Genomic DNA, 26,873 nt, shown 5'->3' with positions numbered 1-26,873 from the left:
TGGCCTCCTTCCGTGCTATATCATTCTATGATTCTATGAATTGGCATCAGCCTCAATGAGAAGTGATCTGTTAAGTTGGATAAGTAAACACACAAAATATCAGTGTATGTTCATGCCGTCTCCTATATATTTCAAGGAGTAGAGTTTCCGCTCAGTTGCTCTGCTTTTTTGGGCGCAATTCGCCCGAAATCGGCATAACTCACGCAAAAGATTGTAGAATTTTAAGCTCAAATTACGTTCGGCGCAAATCGAGTTTCCGCGATCCTTTGGACTAGTTTACAAAACATAGTGCTAAAAGCCGGCTCTGCACACAAAACTGGTCACGCCCCCAGGGTGAATTAATCACCATTGGGAGTTTTTGCTAATTGCACTCATTTGCAGGAGTTCGAGGCGGTTCTAAAAATAAGCTGGTTCACTTGGGCACAAGTCCACTAATAGGACATTTTAAAAGCTTTTGAATGTATTTTTTTTAATTTACTAAGAAAATGACTACTGTACCCCAACACAGGTCCACAATCCCTTATCCGCAATTCCGAAATTCGAAAAGCTCTGAAAACCGAAAGTTTTTTCGTGGAGCGTCACTCGTGTGCATGACATGACCCGAGTGGCGCCAAACATGACCCGACGCGGCCGATGCTTGACCCACGCAGGTGTGAGGCGTCAGTTGTGTCTCAGCACTGCTACCAGTCACACGTGCGTCTGCTGCTCTCTGATATTTTTTGTTATTTTGTGATTTTGAGTTTAATTTCACTGTGAAAATGTCAAAAAGTGCTGCAGATACCCCTACCGTTCTGAAATCCGAAAAATTCCAAATTCCAAAACACATCTGGCCCCAAGGGTTTCGGATAAGGGATTAATAACCTGTATAACCAGCAAATGGTTCTGTATATTTTTTAAGTCATTCAAAATCAGGTGGATTGGCACTCTGATTAAAAATGCTTATTTTTTTTATGGTTTACTCATTTTCAGCTGTATTAATCAAACTGCACCAAGTTATCACTATTAAATATATCAAGGAATATATTTTAAAGCAAATTTTTTTTAAAATTACGTTTTGAAAACACTGCTCGATTGCGCTGATTCATGCAGATTTTGTGTTCGGCGAAATGCAAATAAGTTAAAGCGGAAACGCGAGGGAAAAAAAACACTTTTCAAAATGGGTACAAGTTGCACCCGGATCGCCGATTGCACCCAAAGCGGAAACTCTACTCCCGCTCTAATATCACCAACTGGATTAGAAGATTCAGAACCCTCTTGAGGTATAAAATAAACTGTATTAAAGCACACACTATGTCGGTAGGTACCAACCATTATAAAAGTATTCCCCTTCAAATTTTCCACAGCAAGCTTCATGTAGCCCAGTAATCCCGCATTTCCAGGCATTGAAAGGCCACTGCTGGTCACTAATGAAGGAGCCATCAAATCCTTTGATGCACTTCTCTACCAGTCCTCCCACCCGCCAATAAATTACTTTTGTCTAAAGACCAACATTGATATGCATGTCACTTGACATTGCAGGGTCACCAGCTACTACAAGAACACTCTGTGCACAAAAATTTCAAAACGGATTATAATTTTACTGGCATACACAAATGCCAACAAATAAATTATGATAAAAGCAAAATACTGCGGATGCTGGAAATCTGAAGTAAAAAACAGAAAATGCTGGAAATACTCAGCAGGTCAGGCAGCATCTGTGGAGAGAGAGAAACAGAGTTAACGTTTCAGGTCAATGACCTTGTCGTCATATATTATAAATTAATTATAATTGTGCTTTTCTTAAATTAATCTCTTACCTACTTTACTACTACTATGATGTGCTCACTCAGTGGCTGCAGCATCAAAGGTGGAAGGCAGCTGTGGCTCAGACAAGGGCTCCTGAGATGCTCATGGTTGGTGACCTCTAGGAGCTTGGGCCTGAGAGGGCCCAGTTGTAGACTGCAGCATCTTGGCTGCTGCCGGGGCAGTCTGACACAGCTGGCTTTCTGGAACCAGGGTGGGTTTTGGTTGAGAGGGTTGCAAACATGCGGATGTGCTGTCATCCTGAGATGGGGTAATATGTTCCACTGTTATTACATAACTGCACCTACTATGGGGTGCAGCTCAACACACCTACTGATCTGCGGGAGAGCAGAATGTAGGACACCTGAAATCCCTATCCATTCAGGCTCGCAGTCTGTCCAAGGTAAAGGAGATGGTGGAGCCCAGATCCTGTTTGGCACCAATATAAGCAACCCTGAGATGTTACTACTGGTACCACAGACTGCTAGAAGGAGAGCCCAGCCTCAGCACCCATCGAGGTGACCACATACTCTATGCTAGACTGTAAAGTTTGGATGCCACGCACCAGAACCCCACACATATTGATGATGGACCCCCTCCACCATATCCAAAATTCGACATTAGCTCCCTGGCAAGCTGTCCAATACATTGAGCAATGCCAGGGTGCAGAAAACATTTTTTCTTTTCAAGGCCAGGCCCTAAAGTCTGCATCCCTGCCCTCTTCAGCAGAGCTAGAATCTGAGCTTGCCCTCCAGCAATCCATTTCTCAGGCTGTCTTTTCCATTTACACCTGCTCCTGCTCACTTATGTTGAGTGAGTCACCCTGTGCAGATCCTGAGTCACCATGTGCAGACCCTAAGCCACTTTCTATAATACCCAGGATGCCAATCTCTGTGCTGTTGGTTGGAAAAGTATGAGCGAGTAATGGTGCATCTTTGGAAGATGAACCTAGGAAAAGTGTAGGGGGACAAGAGTTAGCTTGTCACGGGAAGGGTAAGCAGCTGTGCAATGCAGCTGTTTCCATAGTGTGTGGGCACACGAGAGAGTTACGTGAAAATGGAAAAGAATGAGGAAATACCCAAACACCCTGCCCTGCATGGCCTCTAAGCTTGCTATCTCCAATGCTGAATGTCCTCCATTGGAGTGAAAGTTTGCAATGTGGCTGCACTTCCTCCTGTCCTTGTACTCTCCCTTCTATTGTGCACTAGCTTCTCCTGCAAGAAAAGTGGATTAGTGTGTACCCTATAGAATGGTTGTTAGATATGTGAGGCAGGTTAGCATAGTACGCATGATGAGAGGAAGAAGCAGAAAATGTGGGCAAGAGGAGGAAGTGGTTATGAAGGCAGTGTTGAGTGTGTGAGTGGAAGCAGAAGGAGGTGTAGTGAAATGTCCCATTGTGATTGTGCAGTGGAGGAGGAAAGGATTGGTAGTGCTAGGGATAAAATGTAATGTTGCATTGTTGTAGAGATAGGAAGGGAGATGTAAAGAGGACTTTTAACTTTCACAGTCTTGGTAACTTCATTACATTTTTTCCTGCACTGCAGTCTTATCCTGGAAATGATGCTGCTGGCATTGAGCTGCTCTCCATGTCTGTTGACTGATTTGGTGTGTCACCTGTCTCTCATCTAAAGGAAAGAGAACCTCCTTCCTGGTTTTCAGTTGTTCAACTTGCACCTCCATGCACGTCCACGTTTAAAACAGCAGTCGCTTTTTCGGCCAAAAAGTGATAATCTTTGTACAGCTGCATTAACGTCAATTTCAAAGTTGCCGGTTATAGCTCAGTTTATTTTGAGCATAAACTTACTAGTACGCACCTCATTAAGGTTTCTCTTTCATTAAATCCACCTCTGTATCTAGTTTGGTATACTCTGGAGTGTTGCATATATTGCACTCTGATCTTCTTTCCCAATTTACATTCCCACTGGTTTTACACTGCCAGTCATTGGCACTGAAAAGGCAACGGCTATTTTCTAAAAGAGTCTTTCCAAATTTCTGCTCCTCCAGCCTTCATTAGCTTTGGTGCGATGTGGAAGGAATTGTATTTTACAAACGGGTGCCCCTGATGTAATATAATGGCCGGTATAATGCCTGAATTAAGTTTACTTTCACTCTCTCTCTCGCCCTTAAATCAGCTGCCCAGAGCTCTGCGACTTCCAGCCTCTTCAATGGGAGTGGATCAGATAACAGCAAAAAGCTTTTACGTCCGCAACGGTGACTGGATATGTCCAGATAAAAAAATGTGGCAATCCCAACTTTGCAAGAAGAACAAACACTGCGGGTGGCTCATTACAAAGAGAGAGAGAGAGAAAGTAAACTTCCTTCAGGCATTATGTCAGCCATCGCCTATAGCAGGCAAACCGTACTTGCACAAACGTACCCGCTGTAAGCGGTGGGGACTGTATCGGGAAAATTAGGTGTCTTGGCTTTCGGCCTCATAAACACTTTGTTCACTCACCACCAATGAAAACTCCACTTCCCGTTTAAGAGCTGCAGGCTGGTTTTAAGAAATGGCAGGCCTGCCAGATTTGAACCGCACCGCCACCCGCCACCCCCCCCCCCCCTCCAATTGTTACAGTTTCTTTTGTTCTCTGTTTCAGGCACACTTCAGAACCATGCCAGGAAATACAACCTACCGATTGATGAACTTAGCTTTCGTTATAATGTTATTCCTGTGTACCGAGATGCAACAGAAGTAGCAGAAGCTTTAAGAACCTTAAAGTTTGGAGAAAGTCTTCCGATGGATGCATTGGTAATTTCAGCCTTTCACTTGAGAAATGTTCCAGAATTGTAGCATTCAATCCATCCAGTAATAGAGCGCAATGACTTCAGATTACTGATATAATGTTGCTGTTCAGACTTTTGTTGGCAGCTGCTGTTATAAAGAAACTTACATCTTTTAAAATTATATGGAGTTGGATCAGCAACAAAAAATATTCATTAAAAAATCTATTAAATGACAGTATCGGGTATCACGACAAAAGTGGAACTAGTAGGACTCTCGACTACTACCTTTTGCCAAGCTCAAAATTAGATATGGGTTGGGTTAGGGGTGGGATCATGGCTTAATTTCTCAGATTTGTTATGTTGTTGATGAAATTGCATGAGAATGCTTAATAACCTCAACAATTAATGTTTCCACATCAACAGAATTAATGAAAAAAATTAACCAAAGCCCTATCTTCAACCCACATTCCAGCCTAGTGAGGCTCTGTGCCAGGTGTGCAACCTCATTGAATTTGCCCTGTAAAAAAAAAACTTTTGTGTCTAGCTTACCTGTTGGAAATTTTTAGTGCCCCGCTCAAAACACCAATCTCAAACGGGATGGATAGCAGATTGTTTTTAAACAAACAGTGGGGGAAGATTTCCTCTGTGCACGAATCATAAATGTGCTTATAAAGAATACTAAGTCGAGGAGAAATAATTCTTCACCGAGTATTTGTTGATTGGTAGCAGAGTTGCTAAATGCATGTCAGTGACAAATATATCATGAAAAAAATAATTTTCTACTTGTTTTAAATTTCAAGCAGGTATCTCAACTGCCCTAGCGTTTGCAATGTGAGTGGGCTTAGCTTGACTGCATTTGTGAAGTTATGCCCACCTGCAGGTCATGGGACAGCGACTGCAACAGATTTACTCCCATTCTATCTGGTTAAAGTCTTCACTAAAGAGTAAAGGGTAAAATCTCCGTAGGGGTTCCCAGAAGGTGCAACATAGACACCAGATTTTATAAACACTATTGCATACAGAAGTAATGGATAAACTGTCTACTGCTAAGTATGAAAGAGAATAATAAAGTGCAAATTCTAACAACATCCTCTCACCTGAAAGTAAGATGGAATAGTACCAGCAGGCCATGTATTGAATCGAGGAGAGAAGTCAATTGAAGCACTTGATCACGTTTCTAAAATGCAGCAAACCAGGCTGTGTAAAATACATATTTAATGAAATCACGGCTAATTGCTTAATTTCTGTACTAAAGACGCATTAAAAATGGTGCACTAAGAAATTTTCCACTGAAATTCATACTTTAAGAGCCAATTTTAGAATCTTCAGAACATCAATTTTAATCTAAAACTCATCAGCATGAGAAATTGAACCGCTACCAGAATGCATAAATATTTTGCATCATGTGAATAAAACATTATCCTTTCCAGAGAGCTTAAAAAACCTTTTGTCACTCATTAAGGAGTTTCCGTGCAAGCTCAGTTTCTGGAGCAGTTGTGTGTTTGAGTCCCACAGCAGGACTAGAGCACATAATCTAGGCTAACACTCCAATACAATGCTGGAGATGTGCTGTATTGTCAGAGGTGCTATCCTTTGAATGAAACATTAAACTTTAAATCCTGTTTGTCTAATCTGGTAGTCTAGGTGGACATTAATGATCCCATAGCACTATTTGAAGAAGAGTGGATGTCTCCAGATATCCTGCCAATGTTCTTCTCTCAACTAAATCCACAAAATAAAATAAAATTTCAGCTGGTCATCCAATTCATTGCTGTTTGTGCAATGTGGCACCTTGACTGTCAGCTCACCCTGCAGCAGAGGCTATTTCTAAAGTTTTATAAAAATGCAATTGTTTTATTTTCATTCTTGTCTCTTTTTTTTTCAAAATTAAGATAATGAGAATATACTTGTAGCCTCATTGCTGACACATGATGACATTGCTTCTCCATTCACTAGTATGGTAAAAGGTCTTATGAGACCCAATACAATTATGACATTGTAAGGCACATTAAATCAGTTTAAGGCATTTTTCTGCAAAGCGACTAGCTATAGAAATCCATTGATTGGAGAATAGCCCACAATGCAGAAAAGACTTGGGAAGTTTTCCCCATGTCTATAAATATAATTTGTAAAAAATAAAGCACAAATTGCTGTAAAAAAAAAACTCTATTTTGTGACAACGGATCATAGTTGTGTCAAAAGTATTTTTTTGTTTTCACAAATATATTGTCTTTAATCTTTTATCGATTGGTGCATTTCTGTTTTCTCTTTCCACAAGTTAACTTCCCCTAAAGATGGTGTGCTAGTCCATGGAATGTTTACAGATGCTTTTCGCTGGGATGATGCACAAAAAGTGATGGAAGATACCTTTCCCAAAGTGATGAATTCTGTTTTACCTGTTGTGCATTTTGAGCCTTCACAGAATTATGAACCAAGTCCATTGCTGTATCATGCACCGCTTTACAAAACAGGGGCCAGAGCAGGAACCCTCTCAACAACAGGTATTATACTCAAGTTAGCACAAAGGGAATTCAACATCATATGTATATTTGAACCCTAATTGCTCGGGAACGGGATGGCACAGTGGGTCAGCACAAAGGCCTTTCACCTCCAAGACATGTTCAAATCCAGCACAAATCAATGTCTGTTGGCTGTAAAGGCGTTTCATGAAATAATTTTGGGACAATGTCAACCCAATTCTTAGTGGGCTTGGGTGCATAGCACACAACTGTGCCAAATATGGCATGAAATTCTCCATCTCATTTGGAGAGCCAACAACACAGCTTGTGTTGGAAATAGAAAAAATGCTCTACCGAAGCGGTAGAGAGAGCTTTACACTATAGCTAATAGTGTCATGCCTGATCTGGATGTGCTTGATGGGTGACCTGGAAAGGTGGGCAAGAATTTGGTTTTGTCACATGGCAAATGTGCTGATGAAAATTTGCTCGGAATGGTGCTTATAGCTAAATCATTTACTGTCCGGTTCCTTGATTTTCTGTACGTACGGAAAGCCCATAAGTATGAATGGGGATCACTTAAAAAATACACGAACACATGAAATAATTTTTTTTTTAATTACATAATTAAATTGCCATTTAATTAAATATTTTGAAATTTTTTAAAATAAGAACATAAGAACATAAGAAATAGGAGCAGGAGTAGGCCAATCGGCCATTCAATAAGATCATGGCTGATCTGATCCGAACCTCAAATCTTCTATCACTCTCCATCCCACCCGAACCCATGTGATCTCCCGGGAGAGACGAAAAACCAGATAAAAAATCCAATGGCCAATTTGGGAGAAAAAATCTGGGAAATTCCTCTCCGACCCATCTAGGCGATCGAAACTCTTCCAAGAGATCACTCTGTCCCTCTATTTTCTACAGTACTTCTGTAAAGGCAATCTCCACCCCAGCCAGGAACAGGAATAAAACCATCTCCTGAAATCTAACACAGAATTAGAACACAAGAAGTAGGAGCAGAACCAGGCTACACGGCCCCTGGGCCCGCTCCACTACCCACAGGGCCATGACCGTTCCGAACCTAGACTCATGACCAATTTCCTGCCCGCTCCCCGTAACCCTTAATTCCCTTTACTTCTAGGAAACTATCTATTACTGTTTTAAATTTATTTAATGATGTAGCTTCCACAGCTTTCTGGGGCAGCAAATTCCACAAACCTACCACCCTCTGAGTGAAGAAGTTTCTCCTCATCTCAGTTTTGAAAGAGCAGCCCCTTATTTTAAGATTATGCCCCCTAGTTCTAGTTTCACCCATCATTGGGAACATCCTCACCGCATCCACCCGATCAAGCCCCTTCACAATCTTATATGTTTCAATAAGATCGCCTCTCATTCTTCTGAACTCCAATGAGTAGAGTCCCAATCTACTCAACCTCTCCTCATATGACCACCCCCTCATCCCCGGGATTAACTGAGTGAACCTTCTTTGTACTGACTCGAGAGCAAGTATGTCTTTTCTTAAGTATGGACACCAAAACTGTATGCTGTATTCCAGGTGCGGTCTCACCAATACCTTGTATAACTGCAGCAATACCTCCCTGTTTTTATATTCTATCCCCCTAGCAATAAAAGCCAACATTCCATTGGCCTTCTTGATCACTTGCTGCACCTGCATACTAACTTTTTGAGTTTCGTGCACCAGGACCCCCAGATCCCTTTGTACTACAGTACTTTCCAGTTTCTTGCCATTAAGATATTAACTTGATCCATGATTTTTCCTGCCAAAGTGCATAACCTCACACTTTCCAGTATTGTATTCCATCTGCCAAATCTCTGCCCACTTACTTAGCCTGTCTATGTCACTTTGCAGGTTTTTTATGTCCTCCTCACTCACTACTTTCTCTCCTATCTTTGTATCATCTGCAAACTTTGATATGTTACACTCGGTCCCCTCCTCCAAATCGTTAATATAGATTGTAAAGAGTTGGGGACCCAGCACTGACCCCTGCGGAACACCACTAGTTACTGATTGCCAGTCTGAGAATGAACCATTTATCCCAACTCTCTGCTTTCTGTTAGAGAGCCAATTCTCCACCCACGCCAGAATATTACCCCCAATCCCGTGATTTTTTATCTTCAGCAATAATGGCACCTTGTCAAATGCCTTTTGGAAGTCTAAATACACTACATCCACTGGTTCTCCTTTATCCACCCTGTATGTTACTTCCTCAAAGAACTCAAGTAAATTTGTCAAACATGACTTCCCCTTCATGAAACCATGCTGAGTTTGTCCTATTAAATTATGTTTATCCAAATGTCCCGTTACTGTCTCCTTAATAATGGACTCTAACATTTTACCAACCACAGATGTTAGGCTAACAGGTCTATAGTTTCCAGCTTTCTGCCTACTACCCTTTTATGTTTTAACAGGGCTAAAAATAAACTTACCTTATTGGACAGGGTTTTTAATGTATAAATGAGTGATAAAATTTTATTTTTCTATTTTTTAAAACTTATGCTCTAAAAGCAGGCCTTACGCCTGCTTTTACCCGGTGTAAGAATTTCACAGGCATTCAGCGGGCGGAAGTTGAACAAATAGCGCAACTCTCCACCCGCAGAGGCCCATCACCCAGGGATGCGGAGGGTCTGTCAAGATTTTTGACAGACTGCAAGTTCCGGTTTTTAGCGCATGTGCTTCGCATGCCTAAACCCGGAACTTGTGTGGCCCCTACGGGCGCCTACACACCTCGTCCGCACCCATATGGGTCGCAAAATACAACCCAATAAGTGTTTGAAGTCATTGCTTCCTAGCAGCATCAATTTGTATCTAAAAATGGTCTGAACTAATACATTTTCAGAATTTTGTTGAATAGTGTACTTTATTAGATTTAGTGCAAGCATAATGTAAAACCTCTACTTTGGGCGGGAAAGTAAAAATATATTCTTCCCTCCAATACTAGTTGCCGTATATAAAGTTGCATCCAGCAGACATCACAGTTTGGGGATCACATATGTATATATGCAAATTTCTGTTTCAAACGTGTACATGATTTCTGAATATGAAATTTGACCAAATAGCAACACATCACAACTGAAGAGGTAGAGATTGTATCACTCAAAAATGAGCAAAGCAGCGAAAATAAAACTATCAGTGGGGAACCAATAAAGTAGCAGAGGTTTGAGCAAACATATTTTTTATTGTTTTCAAAGTTACCAATCCCAAACTGGCAAGTAGCAGAGAGGAATCAATCAAATCACTGCAAAAAATTAGTGAGATTGGGTTGAGCCGCCTACTTGAAATTCTCCCCATTTGCCAGTAAAAGTGACATTAATAACATGAGACATCCATAAAAATTAAACAGTTATGAATATAACACTTAATGCTACTCACAAGGACACCTGTGCAGTTGTATAAATCGCTGGAAAATGTATTATCAGAGAGGCCTTGTGTTACATAGGAAGCCTGAATTTACACAAAATTACATAGAACATACAGCATGGAAACAGGCCATTCGACCCAACTGGCCCATGCTGGAGTACATGCCTGGAGCTTGGAATACTGAGCTGAGCGTTGCTGACTATACATTCTGCAAATGCCTTAGTTCTTTCTTACTGGGTACAATCTATGTCAACCCAGCAAGTGTCTTTCCATTTCATTTTTGATTCCAGAATGTAGTTAAGTATCCATCACTTCTGATTCCAATGAACACTATTACCAGGAAAACTAGCCATTCACAGAGCATGCTAGGACTTGCTGTTTGTAAGTTCCATCCTTCCCTTGTTCAATAATGGAAAAGCCTGGAGGTCTGTGAAGTAACTGAATGTTTTTGTGTCAAAAACCTGAAGACAAAGGAAACCATGAACATTGTGGGAAATAGTGTAAATAACTGTACAGAAAGGGTTGCTTATTTATCCAGTTATGATTATTTACTGTTCTAGTTACAGACTTCTCACACTCCCCTAGTCAGTCTGTGCATTCTCTCTCAGTAATACTACTTTGAACTGGTTTTTACTTTGAAGGTGCAGTCCCAGGTCCAGGTGCCTTGATCCCTTGGCTCCTGTGTATTCTTACTGAATCTGATCAACAACTAAACTGGCCTAAATTTCCTCGGGGATTCCGCCGGACTCCCACTGTAACTCCAGCAAATGATTGGTGGAACCCACTGGAAAATGGCAGGGACTCGGTTGCTACTAGTCTCTGCATTTCCAGGATTTTATGGCATGCCTTTCAAGGGGCAGGAAGTCTACTCAACCCTTACAAGACAAATGTTATCGGGGCAAGGACTCCCTATGCCAGGAATTCTCACTTTCCCAGCTCATTTAGAACCTGGCGTCGTACTGGAGGCCAGTCTGCCCAGTGACATGAGACATACCAGTCTTCAGATGGGCATAAGTTGCTATAGACAGAGCTAAGCAATCCCACTACCAACGGATTAGATCAAAGCTCTGCAGTCCTGCCACATCCAGTCGTGGACAATATAGCAACTAATGTGAGGCAGAGGCACCATGAACATCCCCATCCCCAATGATGGTGGAGCCCAGCACGAATGCAAAAGACGAGGCTGAAGCGTTCGCAACTAACTTCAGCCAGAAGTGCCAAGTGGATGATACATATCGGCCTCCTCCCGAGGTCCCCACCATCACAGAAGCCAGTCTTCAGCCAATTCGATTCACTCCACGTGATACCAAGAAACGGCTGAGCGCGCTGGATACAGCAAAGACTATGGGCCCCGACAACATCTTGGCTGTCGTGCTGAAGACCTGTGCTCCAGAACTAGCCGCACTGCTGTTCCAGTACAGCTACAACACTTGCATTCGACCCAACAAACTATCCACTGGCTGGAGTCATACCTATCACAAAGAAAGAGTGCTGTGGTTGTTGGAGGCCAATCATCTCAGCCCCAGCTGCAGGAGTTCCTCAGGGCAGTGTCCTAGGCCCAACCACCTTCAGCTGCTTCATCAGTGACCTTCGCTCCATCATAAGGTCAGAAGTGGGGATGTTCACTGATGATTGCACAGTGCTCGGTTCCATTTGCAACTCCCAGATAATGAAGCAACCTGTGCCCACATGCAGCAAGACCTGGTCAACATTCAGGCTTGGACTGAGAAGTGGCAAGTAATATTCGCACCACACAAGTGCCAGGCAATGACTATCTCCAACAAGAGAGAGTCTAGCCACCTCCCCTTCAAATTCAATGTCGTTACCATTGCCAAATCCCCCACCATCAACATACTGGGAATCACCATTGACCAGAAACTGGATCAGCAACATAAATACTGTGGCTACAAGAGCAGGTCAGAGGCTGGATATTCTGTGGCGAGTGACTCACCTCCAGACTCCCAAAAGCCTTACCACCATCTACAAGGCAAAGCCAGGAGTGTGATGGAATACTCTCCACTTACCTGGATGAGTGCAGCTCCAACAATTCTCGACACCATCCTGGACAAAGCAGCCTGCTTGATTGGCACCCCATCTACCACCTTAAACATTCACTCCCTCCACCACTGGTGCACCGTGGCTACAGTGTGTACCATCTACAAGATGCACTGCAGCAACTCGCCAAGGCTTCTTTGACAGCACCTCCCAAACCTGCGAACTCTACCACCTAGAAGAACAAGGGCAGCAGGCGCATGAGAACACCACCACTTGCAAGTTCCCCTCCAAGTCACACGCCATCCTGACTTGGAACTATATCGCCGTTCCATCATCGTCACTGGGTCAAAATTCTGAACTCCCTTCCGAACAGCACTGTGGGAGTACCTTCATCTCATGGACTACAGCGGTTCAAAAAGGCAACTCACCACCACCTTCTCAAGGGCAATTAGGGATGGGCAATATATGCTGGTGCCCACATCCCATGAATTAATTTTTTTTAAAGTGGACCCCTGGCAAGCAGTCAGAAGAATCAAATTTTTAAAAAACACTTCCTTGATCTGTGCATTTGCATAGTGGGCCAGTAGAAACATGGCTGAGGTTTGGGGGAAGGTTGGTGACTGAGCCAACCCTCCCCCTAATGGCAAGCAAGATTTTCCATCTGCACGGACAGTCAGGTGCTGGAGATGTAGCCACTGTGGCATGGGCACCCACCTGCTCCATGCAGATTAGGTGCCCTCCCACTGACCCTGCAAACTCCATCAGGGTCAACACTGGCAGATACCAGCGAGCATGATCCCGGTTTAATCACTGGTAACGTGGCTCTTGGAATTTTGGGATTTTTCCCCATCCCCTAAACTACCTTTCAAGACAAAAGAATTATGCAGAGACATAGCCCAGATATAGCTAAGGAGAAAACTGGGTGGGGAGTGGGGACCAAGAATGACTCGGATCAAGTGGTTACGCAACACCTTGCCTGCTTCTCAAGCTGCCTGCTCATTCACCTACCCGATCACATTGCTGTGTCACTGGATGTCTCGGGGCAAGTGCTGCCCACCCAGCTTGCCCATTCATTCGCCTGGTCAGCCCAAGTGGCTCCTGGCTCACTCAGCGAGAGTGCTTCCTGATCCATCTACATTTCTCTGGGATAGCTGCTAATCTAGACAGAGGAAAGGGAAACAGGGATAAAAGTAAAAGATAGGAAGGAGAACAACAAAAGTGGCAGTCAGAGAAATCAACGGTTTAAATCAAACGTGGCCACAGTAAATAATAATTCTAATAGGTCTAAGAGCGTTAAAAAAACAAGCCTGAAGGCTTTGGCCTAGAATTTCAGTTGCTTGCGCCAGCAGTTAGCGCCTTAAGAGAAGTGAATTTCGGGCGCTATGCGTGCAGCGCCCGGGCGCAGCGCAGTTTGCGCCTCGCCCCAAATTAAGTTGACCCTTAGCGCCGGCGCAAAGTTTAGCGCCCGCCCGGATGCGCGCGCAGAAAATGACGTCACATCCTCGTGCAACGCCCTTTGGCCGCCCCGATTCCAAACTTCAGTCGGACCGCCCCATTGTGTGGCTGGCGGCCGGAGCGTTTGTAAAAAGGAACGCAACACAACCAGCGCAGGCCCCGGGGGGCGCAAATTAAAGGGGACGTACCCTCCAGTATAAAGCCCAGCCATTTTGCAGCAAACACTCTTGTGCAACGCATTTCTGGACACACAACAAGGAGGATAGCTAACTGGTTTCAAGCAGCAACAGCTCAGGTATTTTTGGACTCAGGCCAGAGCGCTGCAAGTGGCCTTTTGAAAATTTGACTGTTTGCCAGGATTTGATGGGGGTTGCATGGGGTGCCAACGCGGAGCTGCAGTGCCATGTCCGTAGGGCTCGCAGACGCATTGTGAGAGGGGCAGCCCTGGCTAGAGGCAGAGGGGGCTACAGGCGTCGGCCACGTAGGCCTTACCCAGTCAGGCTATACCGCCAGCAACACTCCTACCTCAGCATGACTGACACGCGATGTGTTAGAAGGCTCCGATTCTGAAAGGAGGTGGTTGCAGAGATCTGCCACCTGCTTCGCAGAGATCTGTGTCCAAAGCTCAGGTGCAGGACGTCTCTGTTGGTGGAAGTGAAGGTGACGGTGGCATTGAACTTCTATGCCACCGGCTCCTTCCAATCCGCTGCTGGGGACATAGCGAACATCTCCCAGTACGGCGCGCATCGCTGCATCCACCAGGTGACTGAAGCACTGTTCAGAAGGAGAAGCCAATTCATCTCCTTCCCCATGGCCCTGGAGAGCCAGCATCAGCGCGCATTGGGATTTTCAAGACTCGGGGACTTCCCCTTGGTGCAGGGCGCCATTGACTGTACGCATGTGGCTTTGCGGGCCCCTCTGGAGCATGGCGAGCAGTTTCGCAACAGGAAGGGTGACCATTCTCTGAATGTGCAGCTGGTGTGTGACCACAAGCAGCGCATCATGGCTGTCAATGCCAGCTTCCCAGGCAGCAGCCACGATGCCTTTATCCTGCGGCAGAGTACTGTGCATGACATGTTCGAGGCACAGCCTCCCCCAAGAGGATGGCTACTCGGGGACAAAGGCTATCCTTTGTGTACCTGGCTCATGACCCCGCTCCGCGCGCCCAGGACCGCTGCTGAAGAGGCCTACAATGAGAGCCATCAAACCACCCGCAACATCATCGAGCAAACTATTGGGGTCCTCAAGCAGTGGTTCCGCTGCCTTGATCGCTCCGGAGGAGCTCTCCAGTATTCGCCGGACCGGGTCTCCCAATTTGTGGTAGTTTGCTGCATGCTACACAACCTGGCTATCCGCAGGACTCAGGCACTGCCACCTGACGTTGGAGCAGCACCTCAGGAGGAGGAGCAGGAAGAGCAGGAGGAGGAGGAGGAGGAGGAGGAGGAGCAGGAGTACGTTCCCAGGAGGGAGCGACCAGGGCCAAGGGCCGCACAACGCCAACTTATTACACGGTACTTCTAAGCCCCCTGTCAGGGAATGCCTTGTGGCCATGAAGGAAGATGAATGCAGCTGCTCCGCAAGCCCTCAGCCGGCGAAGCCAACAAACACTAACAAGAACAACCATGGAGACTGTATGAATAAAGATAATTATTTATTACACAAAAATGAAAACCCCTTCCCACATGAATCCCCAAAAACAATCAACGGGCCCCACAAAAAGCCCAACAAACGACTCACTCCCACAAACTGGGGAGGAGTAACTCCACATTTGTACAAACCTGGCCTCAACCTCGGCCTTAACGCAAAAAATAAGCCCACTAACCAAACAACCATGGGCAAAAGAAAGATGGCCACCGCCATATAAAACGAAAGCTGGCCACGCCCTCTACTGAGTGGCCTGCGAGGGTGAGACCTTGTCCAGCCTTTTGCCTCCCCTGCCCGGCCTGCTGCTCCTTCGCAAGCTCTGCCCAGTGGCTGCTGCGAGGCTGGGGGAAGGCGCCTGAGGCTCAGATGTCCTTCCGCCAGATGCCGCTGGGGGGCGGCCTACACGGCCTTTGGGCCTCGAGGGGCCGGCTGCTGAGTGGCGCACCTGAGCCTGGCCAACATCAGCTCCAGCCGCTTGCCCTTGACGCCCCAGTGGGGGAGTGGCGGCGACGGATGGCGCAATGTGGGCAAGCTGGCGTCTGGGATGCGCTGGCTGGTGCTGTGGCGCGCTGGCACTCGGCCGGGCCCGCACTGTAGGATCTGCAACAATCAGCCGAGGGGCGGCTCGCTGGGATGCTCCAGCATGGCGGCTGCCCTGGCGATGCCTGCCTGAGACAGCGCGTGTGGCAGCAGTGAGTGCCCCTGTTGTCCTGGTGTGCGCCCGCATCACACCCGCCAGGGACTTGACGGCATCAGTGAGCATGCGGCCACTCGCGGCAGTTGATGCCCCGAACTCGCGCACACTGGTCGCCAGCGACTCGATGGCCTCAGGCATGCGCCCTACCACGCGCATGAGCTCCGTGTGGCGCCGGTCCGAATCCTCGGCCATCTTGTCCAGCTTCCGCGCCTCCTCCGAGGTGAAGGTGTCCGGACTGGAGTCGGGACTCTCCCGCTGGGGAGCAGGGGACCGAACTAGGGGAACCTTGCCACGTTGGTGGCGGCGAGTGTCCCGATCAACTGCACTCCCCTCTGATCCTTCCCCTCTTTGGGGGGAAGGCTGCGGCCCACGCGCAGGGCTCCTGGGTGGCTGGATGCCACTGGTCCCAGAAGCTGCAATCCCCTGCGACAGTTGGTCCAGGCACTTGTCCAGTGAGGACGTGTCAATCATTTCGTCCTCTCCCGCGGGACCTGAGTGTTCCCCTGATGGTCCGGCATGCTCTTGCTCCTCCTCCTCCTGCTCGGAGGGGCTGTCACTGGCAGCTTCAGGGTCCTGGTCGTCACCAGCTGAAAGCAGGAATGCACAAGAGTAGCTTCAGAGTGAGGAGACGGCGTCAGCGAGGGAGTTAGAACTGGTGGCATTCAGCGCACTGGTGGGACAGTGGCAAAGGAGGTAGCTCGGATGCGCAAGTGCGACGCGAGAGGGCCAAAAGGCGAGGTCCTTACCATTGCCGGGCAGTGGAGGGTCCGCTACTCCGCACGCTGTGGGCATGATCAGCCGGGCTCCCATGAGCCCACACACGCGCTCCTCCAGGCGAGTGAGCTTCTGCAGCTTGGCGCGGCCTCCCCTGGTCCTGGCACGGGCCTGGCGATTATAGGCAACTTTAGCCTGCAAGAGAAAGGACGGGCTGTAAGTACGGAGTGTAGCCCTGATGTAGTGTGCACTGCCTCCCATGGTGGAATAGCTTGGCCAGAGTGTAGCCCTGATGTACTGTGCACTGCCTCCCATGGTGGAATAGCTTGGCCAGAGTGTAGCCCTGATGTCCTGTGCACTGCCTCCCATGGTGGAATAGCTTGGCCAGAGTGTAGAGTGCAGAATGGGCAATTGATGCTCATGACTGTCCCAAAGCTGCTGGCTGAGGGCTGGCCATTAGGACTTTCAGCTCCCTTTGCCCATCATGTCAGGTGTACATGCAAGAATGAGGAGGAGACTGGAAAGGGTACTCACCCTGACAATCCTGGTCAGGTCGTTGTATTTTTTCCGACATTGTGGGTCCTGGGGGCATCGCCGGTGAACGTCACCCTGTTGGCGATCTGCTTCCAGGCTCTGGTGTATTCTTGGTGGTTCGGATTCCTCCCAGTCTCTGGGAACAAGATCCTGCGCCTCTTCTCCAGAGCTGTCACCATTATTTCCAGATCACGCTCTGAGAAGCGCAGGGCACGCTCACGGGCCTTCTCTGGCGTTGCCATGACTCCCTGGGGCTGAGCAGCAGTGTTGAGGCCTATTTGCAAAGCTGCAGTGTGCAGGGCGTGGCAGCAGACCAAATCATCCCTTCCCTCTTTAAGAGCTGGTCAGCGCCACGGGGTCTGCTGTCAATCAAAAAATGACCGCACCCGCGCTGCGCCCCGCCTCGGCGCTATCCCTCTGCACCGCCGGCTTAGCGCCTAAAGATAGTAGTGGAACGCCTCTTTTAGCGCTCCACCAACCTCTTAGGGCGAAGCCACTGAATTTCCGGCAAGGGGGCGTAACTTTGGGGCGGGCGCTAACGTTAGCGCCCCAAAACTGGCTATACTGAAATTCTAGGCCTTTGTGTCTTAATGCGAGGAGCGTTTGTAATAAAGTGGACGAATTGGCTGCGCAAATAGAGGTAAATGAATATGATTTGGTTGGGATTACGGAAACGTGGCTCAAGGATGGCCAAGACTGGGAACTCAACATCCAGGGGTATTCGATATTCAGGAAAGATAGGCAAAAAGGAAAGGGAGGTGGGGTAGCATTACTGGTTAAAGAAGGGATTAATACAATTGTAATGAAGGATATTAGCTCTGATGATGTGGAATCTGTATGGGTAGAATTGAGAAATACTAAGGGGAAAAAAACATTAGTGGGAGTGGTATATAGACCTCCAAACAGTAAAGCGGAGGTTGGGGATGGCATTAAAAGGGAAATTAAAGAAGCATGCAATAAGGACACAGCAGTCATCATGGGTGACTTTAATCTACATATAGATTGGGCCAACCAAATTAGTAATAATACTGTGGAGGAGGAATTCCTGGAGTGTTTACGGGATGGTTTCCTGGACCAATATGTCGAGGAACCAACCAGAGATCAGGCCATCTTAGACTGGGTATTATGTAACGAGAAAGGACTAATTAGCAATCTTGTTGTACGAGGCCCCTTGGGTCAGAGCGATCATAATATGATTGAATTCTTCATTAAGATGGAGAATGAAGTAGTTGACTCAGAGACTAGGGTCCTCAATTTAAATAAAGGAAACTATGATGGTCTGAGGAGCGAGCTGGGTAGGATTGATTGGGGAATGGCAGTCAAAGGGTTGACGGTGGATAGGCAATGGCAAACATTCAAAGACCGAATGGATGAGCTACAGAATTTGTTCATCCCAGTTTGGCATAAAAATAAAACAAAAAAGGTGACTCAACCGTGGCTAACAAGGGAAATTAGGGATAGCATAAGATCCAAGGAGAGGACATATAAATTTGCCAGAAAAAGCAATAATCCTGAGGATTGGGAGCAGTTTAGGATTCAACAAAGGAGGACAAAGGGATTAATTAAGAAAGGGAAAATAGAAAATGAGAGTAAGCTAGCAGGGAACATAAAAACTGACTGTAAAAGCTTTTATAGATATGTGAAGAGAAAAAGATTGGGGAAGTCAAGCGTAGGTCCCTTGCAGTCAGAATCAGAGGAATTTATAATGAGAAACAGAGAAATGGCAGACCAACTAAATTCATACTTTGGTTCTGTCTTCACAAAGGAGGACACAAATAACCTCCCAGAGATGCCGGGGAACATAGGGTCTGATGAAAGGGTGGAACTGAAAGAAATCAGTATCTGTAGGGAAATGGTGTTAGGAAAATTGATGGGACTGAAGGCCGATAAATCCCCAGGGCCTGATAATCTACATCCCAGGGTACTTAAGGAAGTGGCCCTAGAAATAGTAGATGCATTGCTGGTCATCTTCCAGAACTCGATAGACTCTGGAACAGTACCCATGGATCGGAGGGTAGCTAATGTTACCCCACTATTCAAAAAAGGTGGTAGAGAAAAAGCGGGGAATTATAGACCGGTAAGCCTGACATCGGTAGTGGGGAAAATGCTAGAGTCTATTATAAAAGATGTAATAGCAGAGCACTTGGAAAGCAGTGACAGGATCGGACAAAGTCAACATGGATTTACAAAAGGTAAATCATGCTTGACTAATCTACTGGAATTTTTTGAGGATGTAACTGGTAAAATAGATAAGGGAGAACCAGTGGATGTGGTGTATTTGGACTTTCAAAAGGCTTTTGATAAGCTCCCACATAAGAGATTAGCGTGCAAAATTAAGGCACATGGGATTGGGGGCAAGGTATTGACTTGGACAGAGAACTGGTTGGCGGACAGAAAGCAAAAAGTTGGAATAAACTGGTCGTTTTCCGAGTGGCAGGCAGTGACTAGTGGGGTACCGCAAGGATCGGTCCTAGGACCCCAGCTGTTCACAATATATATTAATGATCTGGACGAGGGAATTGGATGTAATATCTCCAAATTTGCAGACGACACAAAGCTGGGTGGGAGGGTAAGCTGTGAGGAGGATGTCGTGAAACTCCAGTACGATTTGGACAGGTTGGGTGATTGGGCAGAAACATGGCAAATGCACTATAATGTGGATAAATGTGAGTTTATCCACTTTGTTGGCAAAAACAGGAAGGCAGATTATTATTTGAATGGCAATAGATTGGGAGAAGGGGAAGTGCAAAGAGACCTGGGTGTTCTTGTGCACCAGTCGCTGAAGGTAAGCATGCAGGTGCAGCAGGCGGTTAAGAAGGCAAATGGTATGTTGGCCTTTGTAGCAAGAGGGTTCGAGTACAGGAACAAGGATGTCTTGCTACAGTTGTACAGGGCCTTTGTGAGACCACACCTTGAGTATTGTGTGCAGTTTTGGTCGCCTTACCTGAGGAAGGACGTTCTTGCCATGGAGGGAGTGCAGCGAAGATTCACCAGGCTGATACCTGGGATGGCAGGAACATAAGAACATAAGAAATAGGAGCAGGACTAGGCCAATTGGCCCCTCGAACCTGCTCCACCATTCAATAAGATCATGGCTGATCTGATCCTAACCGCCAATCTACTATCACTGAATCATCTCCTGAATCTAACAGAATTAGACACATGAAATAGGTGCAGGATCAGACTACATGGCCCCTGGGCCCGCTCCGCTACCCACAGGGCCATGACCGATCCGAACCTAGACTCGTCCAAATTCCTGCCCGTTCCCCATAACCCTTTATTCCCTTTACTTCTAGGAAACTTTATTACTGTTTTAAATTTATGTAATGATGTAGCTTCTACAGCTTTTTGAGGCAGCATATTCCATGGACCTACCACCCTCTGAGTGAAGTAGTTCCTCCTCATCTCAGTTTTGAAAAAGCAGCCCCTTATTCTAAGACTATGCCCCCTAGTTCTAGTTTCACCCATCATCGGGAACATCTTCCCGCATCCACCCGATCCAACCCCTTCACAATCTTATATGTTTCAATAAGATCGCCTCTCATTCTTCTGAACTCCAATGAGTAGAGTCCCAATCTACTCAACCTCTCCTCATATGTCCATCCCCTCATCCCCAGGATTAACCGAGTGAACCTTCTTTGTACTGACTCAAGAGCAAGTATGTCCTTTCTTAAGTATGGACACCAAAACTGTATGCAGTATTCCAGGTGCGGTCTCACCAATACCTTGTACAACTGAAGCAATATCTCCCTATTTTTATATTCTATCCCCCTAGCAATGAAAGCCAACATTCCATTGGCCTTCTTAATCACTTGCTGCACCTGCATACTAACCTTTTGAGTTTTGTGCACCAGGACCCCCAGATCCCTTTGTACTTCAGTACTTTCCAGTTTCTTGCCATTAAGATAATAACTTGCTCTACGATTTTTCCTGCCAAAGTGCATAACCTCACACTTTCCAGTATTGTATTCCATCTGCCAAATCTCTGCCCACTTGCTTAGCCTGTCTATGTCACTTTGCAGGTTTTTTATGTCCTCCTCACTCACTACTTTCTCTCCTATCTTAGTATCATCTGCAAACTTTGATATGTTACACTCGGTCCCCTCCTCCAAATCGTTCATATAGATTGTAAAGAGTTGGGGACCCAGCACTGACCCCTGTGGAACACCACTAGTTACTGATTGCCAGTCCGAGAATGAACCATTTATCCCAACTCTCTGCTTTCTGTTAGATAGCCAATCCTCTATCCATGCCAGAATATTACCCCCAATCCCGTGATTTTTTATCTTAAGCAATAATCTTTTGTGTGGCACCTTGTCAAATGCCTTTTGGAAGTCTAAATACACTACGTCCACTGGTTCCCCTTTATCCACCCTATATGTTACTTCCTCAAAGAACTCCAGCAAATTTGTCAAACATGGCTTCCCCTTCATGAAACCATGCTGACTTTGTCCTATTAAATTATAATTATCCAAATGTCCTGTTACTGTCTCCTTAATAATGGACTCCAATATTTTACCTACCACAGATGTTAGGCTAACCGGTCTATAGTTTCCAGCCTTCTGTCTACTGCCCTTTTTAAATAAGGGCGTTACATTAGCAGTTTTCCAGTCTGCCGGGACCTTTGCTGATTCCAGGGAGTTTTGGAAAATTATTACCAATGCATCCACAATCCCTACCGCCACTTCCCTCAAGACCCTAGGATGTAAGCCATCAGGTCCAGGTGATTTATCCGCCTTGAGTCCCATTATTTTACCGAGTACCACTTCCTTAGTGATTTTGATCGTGTTTAGCTCCTCCCCCCCATAGCCCCCTGTTTGTCCAGTGTTGGGATATTCTTAGTGTCTTCTACTGTAAAGACTGATACAAAATATTCATTCAGTGTTTTTGCCATCTCCATATTTCCCACCATTAATTTCCCAGTCTCATCCTCTAAGGGACCAACATTTACTTTAGCCACCCTTTTTCTTTTTATATAACTATAAAAAGTCTTACTATCTGTTTTTATATTTTTTGCTAATTTACTTTCATAATCTATCTTCCCTTTCTTAATCAATCTTTTTGTTACTTATTGCTGTCTTTTAAAGTTTTCCCAATCTTCTATCCTCCCACTAGATTTGGCTACCTTATATGCCCTTGTTTTTAGTCGAATACTATCCTTAATTTCTTTACTTAGCCACGGATGGCTGTCTTTTCTTTTACACACTTTTCTTCTCAGTGGAATATATATTTTTTGGAAGTTGTAAAATAACTCCTTAAATGTACACCACTGATCATGTATCGTCTTACCCTTTAATCTATTTTCCCATTCCACTCTACTCAATTCCGCTCTCATACCTTCATAGTCTCATTTATTCAAGCTCAGCACGCTTGTTTGAGATCCAACCTTCTCACCCTCTAATTGAATATGGAATTCAACCATGTTATGGTCACTCATTCCAAGGGGATCCTTTACTAGGACATTTTTAATTAATCCTGTCTCGTTACACAGGACCAGATCTAAGGTTGCTTGCCCCCTGGTTGGTTCAGTTACATACTGCTCAAGAAACCCATCCCTAATACACTCAATGAACTCATCCTCAAGGCAGCCCTGCCCAATTTGATTTGTCCAATTAATAGGATAGTTAAAATCCCCCATAATTATAGATGTTCCCTTATTACAAGCCTCAACTATTTCCTGATTGATACTCCGTCCAACAGAGTTGCAACTGTTCGGAGGCCTATAGACTACGCCCACTAGTGTTTTTTTCCCCTTATTATTCCTTACCTCCACCCAAACTGTTTCATTATCCTGATCTTTTGACCCAATATCATTTCTCTGTATTACAGTGATTCCTTCCTTTATTAACATAGCCACCCCACCTCCCCTTCCTTCCTGCCTGTCCTTCCTGATCGTTAAATAACCTGGTATGTTTAATTCCCAGGCATTGTCACCCTGCAGCCATGTTTCTGTAATGGCCACAAGATCATACCCATATGTAGTGATTTGTGCCATTAACTCGTCTATTTTGTTACGAATGCTACGTGCATTCAGATAGAGAACTTTCAAATGTGTTTTGTGACACTTAGTTCCTGCTTTTGCACTTTTTTTTACTTTACCTTTTACTCCATACCTTCTGCCCCTTCCTGACACACTCTGGTTTTTAATTTCCCCACTGCTACCTAAGTCTATGACCTTCTCTGTTGTTATTTTTATTATTTGCTCTCTAGGAACCTCCCCCCCACTAGTTAGTTTAAAGCCCTCTCTACAGCCCTAGTTATATGATCTGCCAGGACTCTAGTCCCAGCACTGGCCAAGTGAAGCCCGTCCCAACGGAACAGCTCCCTCCTGCCCCAGTACTGGTGCCAGTGTCCCAGGAAGCAAAACCCATTTCTCCCACACCAGTCTTTGAGCCACGCATTTAACTCTCTAATTTTATTTGTCCTAGCCAAATTCGCTCGTGGCTCAGGTATTAATCCAGAGATTATTACCCTTGAGGTTCTGTTTTTTAATTTGACCCCTAGCTGCTCATACTCCTTTAACAGAACCGGCTTCCTAGTCCTATCTACGTCGTTTGTACCAACATGGACCATGACAACTGGATCCACCCCCTCCCACTGCAAGTTTCTTTCCAGCCCAGAGGAGATGTCCTTAACCCTGGCACCGGGTAGGCAACACAGCCTTCGGGACTCATGCTCTCGGCTGCAGAGAACTCTATCTATTCCCCTAATAATACTATCCCCTACCACTACAACATTTCTATTTACTCCCCCCTCTTGAATGGCCCCCTGTTCCATGGTGCTGTGGCCAGGTTGCTCATCCTCTCTGCAGTCCCTGCTCCTGTCCCCACAGGGAGTAAGAACCTCGAACCTGTTGTTCAAGAGCAAGGGCTGCGGCTCCTCCAGCTCTACCTCCTGGATCCCCGTACCTGCCTCACTCGTAGTCACACCGTCCTGTCCCTGACCATGGGCTACATCTGAATTGCTTAACTTCATAGGTGTGACCACCTCCTGATACACAGAGTCCAGGTACTTCTCCCCCTCCCTGATGTGTCGCAGTGTCTGAAGCTCAGACTCCAGCTCATCAACACGGAGCTGGAGTTCCTGTAGCAGCAGACACTTGTCACCGACTTAATCACCGTGAGCCTCAATGGGGTTCACCGGCTCCCACATCTTGCAACAGTAACACATCACCTGCTCCATTCTATTTAATTAATTAAATTTTTTATTGTTAGTTATGGACACCCTCTGCCCGATTTTAGATGCTAGTATCCCCTTTAATTAATTAGATTTAATTTAAATCAATCCCTCTAATTACACCAGTTAAATGGTTTACCAACAGTCACTCTGCACCAGAAAGGCCTTGGTACACCACAGCAACCTTAAAAACTATAAACCACAGAATTAAAGTTTTAAAACGAGAGAAATACTCCAACCAATCACCTACCTGCTTTGTGGTGATGTCACGCCTTGAATACTTTTTACCTCTCTCCTTGCCTGAGATTGGAGATTGGTGAGGCCTACCTGAGCCTCTGGGGCCTCTTGTATGAGGAGAGATTGTGTCGATTGCGCTTATACTCACTGGAGTTTAGAAGATTGAGAGGGGATCTCATCGAAACCTATAAAATTCTGTCAGGCCTGGACAGACTAGATGCAGGAAGGATATTCCTGATGGCCGGCGAATCCAGAACCAGGGGTCATAGTCTAAGGATAAGGGGTAAGCCATTTAGGACTGAAATGAGGAGGAATTTCTTCACCCAGAGAGTGGTGAACCTGTGGAATTCTCTGCCACAGAGGGCGGTGGAGGCCAGTTCATTAAATATATTCAAGAAAGAGTTGGATATATTTCTTAAGGCTAAAGGGATCAAGGGATATGGGGAGAAGGCAGGGACAGGTTACTGAATTTGGATGATCAGCCATGATCTCATTGAATGGCGGAGCAGGCTCGAAGGGCCGAATGGCCTACTCCTGCTCCTATCTTCTATGTTTCTATGTTTCCCGGAATAGGGGAGTTTGTGGGTTGGTACTTGGGACGGGGGCCCCCTATTGGTACACGGCTGGCAGGGTAGTCTGCACCCCTGTTGTCAGCCTGCCTTTTTCTTTCACCATACTCCTGGGTCACTGGAGACCTCTCCGCTTTCCCAGATTTTCCATGGTTCCTTCCCCCCTCTGCTATTTTGCTGCAACCACTTAAAAAAAACCTCGAGTCTCAGATACATCTCTTGTTTCTCTAATTGCTCTCCTTATTGTCTCCCGGCCTTGCACCATTGTCACTTCTGTCATTTAATACGTTCCTTTCCTCCACACAATCACAGACCATTAATTTATTTTCTTCTACCCACTTTTCCCTGTCTTTGTCCCTCCTTATACATCTACCAGATTTGATGAAAGGTCATCGATCTGGAACATTAACCCAACCTACCTCTCACCACAGATGCTGCCTGACCTTCTGAGTGGTTGTAGAATTTTACGTTTTTATTTCAGGTTTCCAGCATCTGGTGTATTTTGCTTTTTGTTCCTGATTTTTCATACCTTTCTTCCTAAGTGATTTCACAGCTGTAATCTAATTGTGGTTGACAGTTTGAAACTGTTGGTGCTTTTGGCTCTGGTGGTTGATAATACCTAACCGCCAGATTAGATTACATCTTTGAAATCACTGACAGGATGGTTTTGGTGATTGCAGTTCAATCTAACAAAGCATGTTTGTGTGATTGCAGGTCATTCTACAAATTTTGTTGTAACTGTGCTATTACCATCAAAAAGAGACAGCGACTATTGGATCTCCAAAGGATCTGCTTTGCTTTGTCAACTGAATGAGTAAATCTTTGCACAGCTGTGCAGGCCAGGTCACTTGTTTAAGAATTTATGTCCATGTAAATATGCCTGGAAAAATGCCAGTAATGTAATGAACTAGCGGGATGGTGTCTTTGACTGTGATTGGAACTGCATCATTATTTTGGATAAACTTTTGCATACCTTTCAGCTTCTATTTTACATTTATTCTCCGACTGCAATTGTACCTACTTGAGGTTTCATATATGCCTGATTTTTAAAAAATACATCATTATGTCTTTATATCTGAATACTGATTCAATCTATCTAAACTTTTAATTTGTATTGCTACCTAAGTTTCCTTAAATGCATTTTTCTTTGCTCAAAAATGTTGATTAAATACTGTAATAATCTGATTGTACCTTATTAATGAAATGTCAATGTATTTCTAATAATCAAATAAATATGATTTTGCTGAAGCAGGTTTTATTTAATACAGAATTGTTTGAAATGTAAAGTTACATGCAGATTTTTTTTCTTTCAAGTTTGGAGTTAACTATAGTTCCGTCAAGAAACTCAGTATGGAGCATTTATGTCATCCTCTCCATTATCCAATATTATCCATTTCATGAATTACAGCCTGATTTATAAGTAGATCCACGTGCACCATTCACTACATTTCAAATGGCTCACTAATGAGGCTATTTCATTATGAATTGCCACAAGACACCTGCCT

The 26,873-nt window shown here is 45.3% G+C and overlaps 1 protein-coding gene across 2 annotated transcripts in view; it reads left to right on the top strand.

The window, feature by feature from the left end:
- dnah6 (dynein, axonemal, heavy chain 6) overlaps positions 1–26,616 on the top strand; it is a 1,317,984-nt gene extending 1,291,368 nt beyond the window's left edge. For both annotated transcript variants that reach the window (XM_085993638.1, XM_085993630.1), the window contains 3 exons: positions 4,380–4,531; positions 6,785–7,007; positions 26,083–26,616. In XM_085993638.1, coding sequence (XP_085849764.1) covers positions 4,380–4,531; positions 6,785–7,007; positions 26,083–26,186 — 479 coding nt within the window. In that variant the 3' untranslated portion in view covers positions 26,187–26,616. The remainder of the gene's footprint in view (positions 1–4,379; positions 4,532–6,784; positions 7,008–26,082) is intronic.
- The last annotated feature ends 257 nt before the right edge of the window (positions 26,617–26,873 follow it).

This window comes from Somniosus microcephalus, chromosome 1 (genome assembly GCF_052327205.1).
Source record: "Somniosus microcephalus isolate GS21.2 chromosome 1, FLI_Smic_1.0, whole genome shotgun sequence".
NCBI lineage: Eukaryota > Metazoa > Chordata > Chondrichthyes > Squaliformes > Somniosidae > Somniosus > Somniosus microcephalus.
The sequence above is the reverse complement of the archived record's forward strand: the minus strand, read 5'-3'. Positions and strand labels throughout refer to the sequence as shown.